The following is a 9889-nucleotide window of genomic DNA, read 5'->3' as shown; positions in this document are numbered from 1 at the left end:
GATTGTTTTAACGTCGTAGGAAACTATCCCAAGAGACCTTAAAGATCTATTCGCGTTGAACTCAAGACCTGTTAAGAGAGAGAGAGAGAGAGAGAGAGAGAGAGAGAGAGAGAGACTATAGATTAAAGATAGGGAAGGGCACTCTGTTGTACACGGGCTGAAACTCTTTCGACATATACCCTTCCTTTCTCCCAAAAGGCAGTGCCAATAAAAAGCTAGCTTTGACAAGACCATATGCATCACTAAAATTGAGCATCGCTCCGGGAGGCGTGTAAACACAAATAATATAAAACAAATCATTTATTTGACCAGGTATGACAGATAGCATCCACTGAAATCGTACATCGGTATCTTCCCTTCATCCAAACACAGTCTGTAAGGCTGCTGATACTGTCAACCCTAGAGGTCCTATCAAAATTCAGAGGTGGTGCTGTCACGCAAGATCCGCAAGATGCGCCTCCTTTGCTGGCACAACCTGATGCCAAGTACCTTGCACACTTTATGCTTTGATCTTGACCTAGCCCCCTTTGAATGAAAGCAAAGGTCACATACTCTCCGCATAGAAACATTTAACTGTACAAAAGAATTTCTCCATTTCTTCTTATAAAGGGGTGAAAAATTCAGCAAACCTCAACCCCAAAATCAGGAGGGTATGAAATGACTTGTAACATGAAACTGCGGTGAGTCCCAGCCCATGTCCTTTACTTATTTGGTTTTCACAGTGATACCATCTGCACCAGCAATAATAACTGCGGTTGCCATGTCAAGAAATAGCCCATGATCCACAACACCTTCAAGCGACTCAATGGCCTTGGCTGCTGCCCGGGCATCCTTTATGGGTGACTGCCAACAGACCCATAAAACCATGAGACAGAGGTTAGCCATTACTGAAACAAGTAGGCTTCAAAGATCTGACCTTGAAATAGAGATCGACAATATAGTTGGAGTTATCGGTAACATAGGGCTTGTCTCCATCCATCCTTAATTTGGCCTGTAAGATTACAACTGTCAAAGAGAGAAATTCTCCATCAAGGATTGAGATAAGGTGACTGAATCCATCTTCTCACCTCACAGCCGGCAACCTCTGGTAGATTCTTCAGTCTTTCCGCATTATATTTCCAGCAAAACTGCACTATTTCAACTGGCATGGCCAGCTGACTGCCACCTAGACCATCTACCAGCTAAAATCCCAAGGGTAGGTACTCAGAAGATGCCACGTTATAAAATAATGTAGATCATGATATTACCTTTGTCTCATCCACGACTACAACGAACTTTGCTGACGCTGCTTCAACCATCTGTTTAGCAGAGAAAAATGCTTTCAGATCTCTAGAGAGCTAATACCATTAAAATGGATGTAAATGCAATCACTACGACTGCATGCAATGTATGTATCAGTGTAAGCATTTGAGCACATGAATGTGTGTGCGCATGTAAGAAACTCGTTCTTTTATCAAGGCAGGACCCAGGTATGTAGCTACTCCTATGCTGCTCAAAGATTTATGAGTTGCTAACTAAAGTGCCCTTCTGCCTGTTGGATCTCATCTCAAACAGCTAAAGATGACTAGTTTAACTGCCCTTCAATATGCAAGGATACCTCACCTGAAGTTTGTACCTACTCTCACATGAACAATATGAATACATTGATAGCTTTACCTTCTCACGTAGAAGAGCTCCTCCTCTTCCTTTCACCAAGTTGAGATCTGGATCGACCTCATCAGCACCATCAATAGCCAGATCAATCTATATGCAAAGACAAGATTAGCACTTTCAGCCTTGTATCCAAATGAGATTGAAAACATTATGTTCACATCAATCAAGTCATAGTCATTGAAAGTATGTATGCCTCCACTCAACAGCAACAATGCAGGGTCATTTCAACCGAATTCAAGGTTTATTGTTGTAACAATTTTAACAGCAGACTTTAAGTCAGGCCCTTGTCGCTCAAACAGCAAATTTACTAATGCAAGCAAATATCCCCAAATACTTTGTCAATCAACACAAGTTCAATGCCTTTCGGGCTCTGGTTTCATGAGATAAGGAAATGCCTTCAAGGATCTTGTCTTCCTATACAACAAAATATAAGGCATCAACGGAACCGGCCTGTAGCCTTACTAGAGGGCGGTAAACTTTAGCTTTCACTCATAACCATGTCGTCTAAATTTCCCTGCACTTTATGACACAAAGAAACCTCACAAATGAACCTGTAACTGGGATATACCACTTCAAAACAACCCACGACTTGGTAGCTAGAGTGCTCCTAGGTAGTAGACAGTGACACCCTATAGGCCCCAAAGAATGGCACCGCTTTCAGTATTTCTTTATTCAATTGCAAATAAACGAACCGAACACTTAACACCAAACTCTCACCAAGCTGTCCAAACCTGTCAAGGGCTGAGATTGCGACCCAATTTCGGCAACATAATGACACCAAAACCCTTGTAGGTCAAAAGTACACATCTAGGACGGTTTCCATTGCATTTTAGCAGCTTTCCGGTGAGCTGCAGGTCAATTCCAGCATGCTGTAATTTCCAGTTTCGGACACTGTCAGGTGCCCACCCAAGACTTCCGCGAGGCTACCTTGGTGTTATCTTGCAGTTTAGGTACAAAACCCTGAACCTGCAAATAAACATACAGGCGGTGATTTTCTGCTTTGGATCATTTTAAGCGGAGCAAACACATCTCCACGTGTTTCATGAGCTCTTGCACGCAATGGGACAGTTTCCCTGTGGTTTAGACAAGTTTTCACACGAGAAAACTCTCCGTGTTCGCAATTCGTCGCGGTGGAACTGTACGTACCCGTGGGAGATTAGCAATTAGCTAATCCGATTCTTGTACAAAAAGGCTCTTGCCTGGGAAGACGCGCATAAAACCCACAAAAATGTACATGGTCATCTGAGTAGCCCAACTTGTAACAGACTTGGACACTCCAAGTCAAGAACCAACCGCGACAGCACCAAATAACCACTTCAAAACAATTCACAGATCACAATAGATTTGTACTGGCCCGGCGGAGTTCCGTGCCTAGAGATATTGGCCCCAAAGACTGGCGCCCCTTTCGGTATTTCTTTTTGTATTAATCAATCATCAAAGTACAAGAGAGCGGTTAGGGTTTCACTCTCAGACTCTGCGTCCAGATGCTCTGAGAAGTGAGGCCCTCACCACTAATTTAAAGGTTACAAGGGATGCCCAAAAGCAGAGCCCCAAAAGCTTTTAAAATCAAAAGCATCAGTTCTCTCTCTCTCTTAGAGAGTCTTCTCTCTTTTTTTTTATATAAAAAAAAAAAGCAAAAGCAAAATTCGCGTCACTCATCATTTTCCAAAAAAATAATAATAATAATAATAATAATAATCTGCCTCCGCGATTTCTAGAATTTAGGGTTTTTGGCAAAAATTAGGGTTTGCAAGAATTTTAGGGTTTCTGGCAAAAATTAGGGTTTCTGCTATCCGCCACGTCATCACTTTGTGACATACCCCCCTCTTGAAAGCATTGTAATCGACCGCGATTACGCCTGCAAAACCGACAAAAGCCATAAACCGTCTTAGCAGACACTGACTGTTAGTACCTACGTACTAGGAACACACATCTAGCACATGTACAAAATCGACAGTCACATCACACGACATCACAGGACATCACACGACATCACAGGACATCACATGACATTCAAGATTCATTCGGATCTTAGACCATGATTTATCGGCAATGTAGTTAGCAATCACATCTAGGTCCAATCGGGACCTCATCAATGTTCGATTGACTAACCCCTATTGCAACCATGTCTATTCGAGATCAAGTAGACCAAAATGCTAAAGTCATTTCGTCTATCAGTTCCTGCACTCACAAGAAGTCAAGAACAAATCAGTATCATAATCAGGAATTCCATTTCATAAAGTCATCCAGCAGAATACTGTCAGCTCTCAGTATCCCTGAAGCTCAAAGAGACATCAGTGACTTTAGTATCAAAATCGAGGCATCTGTTGACAAAGGAGTGGAGTGACTCCCCTCTTGTGCATCCCACTGCACCAGATCTCCGGCCAAGCTGAATTCTGGGTTCCGTTTGGAGTAGACTATGCTAAACCAAAACATCGAGGTAAAGTTTCACAATCTGAGGAGTATCTGCTAGGTCCTCCTCCTCCATCCACTTCGCATCAAGTGCAGGATATTTCTTGAACTTAACCAAGAACCGCCTTCGGACTTTACCCTTATTCTTCGTATCATTATGTGCCAAAATCTGTTCAGGAACAAGGATCTCCTCATTTTCTTCCACTTTGGGTTGCTCATCAGGCTCCCCATCATCAAGCACATCACCCTTAACAGGTTTCAAGAGACTCACATGCAATGCATTGTGAATCCTCCAAGTATCTGGCAGTTTCAATCGGAAGGAGACATCATTTATCTTGTCAGTAATCTGGAAAGGTCCGTAGTATCACATACTTAGCTTTGGAAAAAGCCTCTCCTTTCCCTTTTTCTTTCTTAGGCGTTCCTTCTCAAAAGTAAGAGCACCCAATCATCCTCCATCAATCCAGTCGCGACGATGGCGATCCGCTGCCTTTTTCTGTTGTTCTTGAGACTCCTACAAAGTCTCGCGAACCTTGGCAAAAGCCGTATCCAAATCTCGCGAATATTCATCCGCTTCAAATTTCTAATCTTTCGTGCTCAGGAAGGATGGAACCTTCGCAGCAGTTTCAACAATCTCACATGCCATCTTCCCCGTCGAAGAGTGTATCGTGTTATTGTAAGCAAATTCCACCAAAGGTAAGTTCTTTTCCCATTGAGTCTTCTGATGCGAGATACAAGACTTCAATAAATCTAAAATCACTGAATTGGCAATCTCAGATTGCCCGTCAGTCTGCAAGTGGAACAATGACGAGAACTGCAACCGCGTGCCAATGTTCTCCCAAATTGCCTTCCAAAACAAACTCATAAATCTGGGGTCTCTGTCGGAGACAATCATCTCAGGCGTGCCATGTAATCGGAAAATCATCGTGATCATTCTGTATTCGCGGGAGATCAAAAATGAAATCCATTGCAATACTTTCCCAGGGGTGGGTGGGTATGGGTAAAGACTGTAACAATCCCTGAGCCTTATGCCTGTCAAACTTGACCTTCTGGCATACCAAGCAACTGCGCGCAAACTCTTCCTCATCCTTCTTCAGTCTCCGCCAAAAGAAATCTCTCTCTACCCCTTTCATGGTGGTAGCAATGCCGCGGTGACCCGTAAAAGGTGGACAGTGGCAATCAGTCATAACCTTTTCCCTCAACGGTTGTGTAACGCACAACATAGTCTTTTTCATCAAGTAGCCTTCCCGAAGGGAGTATCCAGCTACTGTCTCCCCATCCCATATCCGTGTGAAAATATCTGCAAAATCTGTATCTGTGGCACACTGATTGACCATATCCTCGAAGCTCCTATGATGTATCGCGAAAATAGCTAGAACCAACGGTTTTCGAGACAGAGCATCTGCCACCACATTCTTCTGTCCCTGCACATGGACAATCTGGAAGTGGAACTGTGACAAGATGTTCACCCACCGCATCTGCTTTTTCGAAAGCTGCTTCTGTGACAAGAAGTAGCACAAACTCTGATGGTCTGTAAAGACAGTAAAATCCGCTCCGAGTAGGTAATGCCGCCACTGAGTAAGAGCGTGGATAACCTCCAAAAGCTCTTTCCCATAGATCTGTGCTGTCATCTCTGGCCTAGAGAACAAACGGCCCTCGTAAGCTATGACATGGCCTTCTTGCATCAAGACCGCACCCAGACTACGACCACAAGCATCACAAAATACTTCAAATGACTTCTGCAAGTCCGGCAAAGTCAAATCTGGTCCTGTAGTCAATTTCTCTTTCAATGTCTGAAAGGCAGTCACCTCTGTGGGTCCCCACGAAAAAGGTACTCCTTTCTGTGTCAAGGTATGCAAAGGGGAAGCAACCTCTGCAAACTTTCGTATGAACCGCCTGTAGTACGAACACAGTCCCAAGAAGCTTCTAACTTCATGGACATTCCTCAAATCGGGCCAATCACGGATAGTCTCTATCTTGGCCGGGTCCATTCGCACTCCTGCTGCTGACACAATGTGTCCCAAAAAGTGTATCTCTAGTAGGAAAAATTCACTTTTCTTTGCATTAATCACTAACGTGTGATCTCGTAATGCCTGAAAGACTTGAAGCAGATGATCTCTGTGTTCTGCCTCATTCTTGGAGAAAACAATGATGTCGTCAAAGAAAGTGCCAACAAATAGCCTGTACTCTCGAAAAATCCTGTCCATCATCCGATTAAATGTCGCAGGAGCATTGGTTAAGCCAAAAGGCATCACCAAAAACTCAAATAACCCAAAAGTCGTCCGAAAGGTTGTCTTGTAGACATCTCCTGGCGCGATCCTGATCTGATGATATCCACTCTTCAAGTCAATCCTGCTAAAGCACGAGGATCCCTGTAACCTGTCGAGTATATCATCGATCCTAGGAATCGGAAATCTGTTCTTGATGGTGATTTCGTTGAGAGTGCTATAATCGATGCACATTCTCCAAGATCCGTCTTTCTTCAAAACCAACAACACTGGAGAGCAATACGGTGAAGTACTAGGCTGGACAAGACCCTTTTCCAAGAGGTCTTTCACGGAGTTCATAATCTTTTCATTCTGTACTCAGCTCACACGATAAGGTGGCCGATTCGGTGGCGTGCTTCCAGATATCAGATCAATGGTATGATCTTCAAGCCCTCTCAAAAGCAATCGGCATGAGCGTGGAGAAAAAAAAATCTTGGCGTTCTTTTCTTCAGGTCAAAACATATTCAACTTTTATCCATCGTTCAGTTCTCCCAAAAGAATGAGTAAGAAAACTGAAGTTCTTCAAGTACAATCTCTAAGCCCTTCATTTATCAAAGTCGCTTTCTCGGCCCGGTAGTCAACCATGGCGTAGTTCTTCTGGTACCAAGGGATCCCGAGTAGAACGTCACTCGCGTGCCCTGAACACCCCTGTCATTGCAAACAAAGTTTGCCAATGCTCGGTGTAATGGCAACATCCCATCCGGGTGCCAGTCGAACTACCTCCGCCTGTGGCGTCAGTCTGTCGGGCGTAGTTCCAAATCGAGCCGCCAATTCCAAGTGAAAAGAAGTTGGCCTTGGCTCCTTCAAAAGAGCTTCCTGATCCTTCGCTTTGCCCCGAAAGCGGCAAAGTTTGTACTTTCATTCATTAGATTCGGTGCAGGTCCCACGCCATGTGGTACCAGTTCTGCTTTTCTATCTGCCTTTTCTGCCACATTCCTCAGCTGCTCTCGAACTCTCAGACCTGTCGTCGTCTTTATCATTCTGTTCTTTCTGTGCCTTATCAGGGCACTTTGCGGAAATATGTCCATGTTCCCCGCATCCAAAGCACTTCCCCTCTCTGATGAAGCGAGCTCTCCTCAGATGTAGATTGGGTCGTGCATCCTTTTTTTTTTTTTCTCTGGATTGCTCTTTTTCATTCTACTTTCATTCCCAGAAGTCTGTTCGGCTCGTCGTGTCATGGCCTCATCTGTGGGGTAGGTCAGACTGCAAGAGTGAATGGCAAAGCCCCGCTTCGCATGACTCATCAACTCCTGAATAGAAGCTGACTTCTGTTCCAAGCAATGATTTCGGATCTCTGTAGGTAGACCCAAGGTAAACCGCTCAATCTGTTCTCTGAACGAGATTTCTAAAATGAAGAGGCGGGTAGAAAAGAGCTCCAGAATCTTTCACAATAAGAATTCACTGTATCGCTCTTGGTCATCCGGAGATAGTTCCAAGCAGCTCGTATATCTCGCTCAAACTCTTGAGTCAACCAAGAAGAAATAAAAAGCCTCTTGAATTTCAGCCATGTAATTGGCACAGTCTTGCTTAATAGAAGCGTGGACCACCAAGTACGAGCATTCCCCTTAAAGTAAGAGGCAGCTCTCCGAATCTTGGAGTGCTCTGAATAGCGTCCTCCCGCGAAAGCGATGTCAAACTGTTGTATAAAAGGCAAAGCCTTCGAAGCATCTGAGTATCCTGAAAAGTATCAAACTTGATCGAGTGGCCACCTTCCTTAAACTCTCGGACTTTGTTGCTTTTATCTTCGAGAAAGTCATACTGGTTGGCTTTGTAAAAATAAATTCTTCTTGTTCACATAAAACTTTCCGTCATCGGAATCTGAGCTATCTGTAGACGAGTCCTCAGTAGACCTGTCAGTCTCTGGGCGAGATGTAGCCTTCTTTGCCTTTTTCTTGCCCTTTCCGAAGCTTTGTGTCTTGCTTCACTTTTTGCTTTCTCTGTCTTCTTCGCTCTAATCCGAGGAGCTAGAAGAACTGTCAGAAGAAGAAGAAGAAGAACTGGGTACTCCTTCAAATCGAACACGCTTCTTCCGTTTCTTTGCCTTGTCAAATGTCAACCGACGACCCAAATATCCCTGGAAGTCAGTGCCTTTCTTCTGCTTTTTGCCGTGCTTTTTGTCTTTCTTTTGCACGTCGAAAAGCTGAGCAATCCGTGCATCAACCACGTTCTCCGGTTCCTTCTCCGTATATTTCTTGGAGGCAGAAGGTTTCTTGAGAGCGGGTTTCGGGAGTGGTGTTGTGGTTCTCTGCCACTCCATCTGTACCTCTTCCAAAGAGGTCTGGTTCATATATTTTGCCATCTTCGGGTCCTTGGCAAAATTGAGCATCATCTTTGTTGCATCGCCAATCAATTGACGACGCTCCATCTCTCTTTGCTCCGCCTGAGTAGGCCGAGGCGGGCCATACTCTCTGTCTGAATCTTCGTTGTGATCCCAGCCCGCATCTCCAGATGCAGAGGGAGTCGACTGATCATTGCCTGAAGCCATAGGTGCCGCGGAAAAAAAAATCGGGGATCGGATTTCCCGTAGAAGAGAAATTGGCCGTGCTCTGATACCACTGTAACAGACTTGGACACTCCAAGTCAAGAATCAACCGCGACAGCACCAAATAACCACTTCAAAACAATTCACAGATCACAATAGATTTGCACTGGCCCGGCGGAGTTCCGTGCCTAGAGATATTGGCCCCAAAGACTGGCGCCCCTTTCGGTATTTCTTTTTGTATTAATCAATCATCAAAGTACAAGAGAGCGGTTAGGGTTTCACTCTCAGACTCTGCGTCCAGATGCTCTGAGAAGTGAGGCCCTCACCACTAATTTAAAGGTTACAAGGGATGCCCAAAAGCAGAGCCCCAAAAGCTTTTAAAATCAAAAGCATCAGTTCTCTCTCTCTCTTAGAGAGTCTTCTCTCTTTTTTTTTATATAAAAAAAAAAAGCAAAAGCAAAATTCGCGTCACTCATCATTTTCCAAAAAAATAATAATAATAATAATAATAATAATCTGCCTCCGCGATTTCCGGAATTTAGGGTTTTTGGCAAAAATTAGGGTTTGCAGGAATTTTAGGGTTTTTGGCAGAAATTAGGGTTTTTGCTGTCCACCACGTCATCACTTTGTGACACAACTAGTGGGACATTACCATATGTACAAAGGGGAGAGAGATGCACGAGGGCAAATCGTCACGCTACATGAGACAAGGGAGAAGGCAACTTTCCATTAAAGTTGTGATCAATTGCACCCCCAACTCACACACACACACACACCGTACTCACTTATGAGCTTCAAATCAGCCCTCTATCAATTTAGGCAGATAAAGTTTTACCAAATTTACAAGGTTTGTCGAGTGGCCTATTTTTTAAAGCCAATTTCCACCAACTTATGGGGACCCTGTCCAACGGGGCCCAAGAGACACTAGACATAAAAATAGGCAGGGCCACACACACACACTCAAGCCTTGCGTAAAGGCATGCTCATGTGGCAATTGTATGAACGTCCATGCTTTACGATGATGATGTGGCATGCCGTACGGATTTCCGCAAAACGCACTGGCTGCTGGCAGCGCTAG

General features: G+C 44.2%; 1 protein-coding gene across 1 annotated transcript in view; it reads right to left on the bottom strand.

Annotated features, from left to right (window-relative positions):
- Nucleotides 1-266: 266 nt before the first annotated feature.
- The window catches only part of EMB3119 (Ribose 5-phosphate isomerase, type A protein), a 28047-nt gene continuing 18424 nt past the window's right edge, over nucleotides 267-9889 (bottom strand). Inside the window, exons 6-10 of the mRNA XM_086530322.1 lie at nucleotides 1657-1743; nucleotides 1248-1298; nucleotides 1068-1181; nucleotides 917-991; nucleotides 267-843 (exon numbers count right to left, since the gene is read on the bottom strand). Of these exons, the coding sequence (XP_086386448.1) occupies nucleotides 706-843; nucleotides 917-991; nucleotides 1068-1181; nucleotides 1248-1298; nucleotides 1657-1743 (465 nt within the window). The 3' untranslated portion in view covers nucleotides 267-705. The remainder of the gene's footprint in view (nucleotides 844-916; nucleotides 992-1067; nucleotides 1182-1247; nucleotides 1299-1656; nucleotides 1744-9889) is intronic.

This window comes from Adiantum capillus-veneris, chromosome 15, assembly GCF_014529385.1.
Source record: "Adiantum capillus-veneris isolate H3 chromosome 15, ASM1452938v2, whole genome shotgun sequence".
Taxonomy (NCBI): Eukaryota; Viridiplantae; Streptophyta; class Polypodiopsida; order Polypodiales; family Pteridaceae; genus Adiantum; species Adiantum capillus-veneris.
Note: the sequence above shows the minus strand (reverse complement) of the source record. Positions and strands in the feature narration are given on the sequence as shown.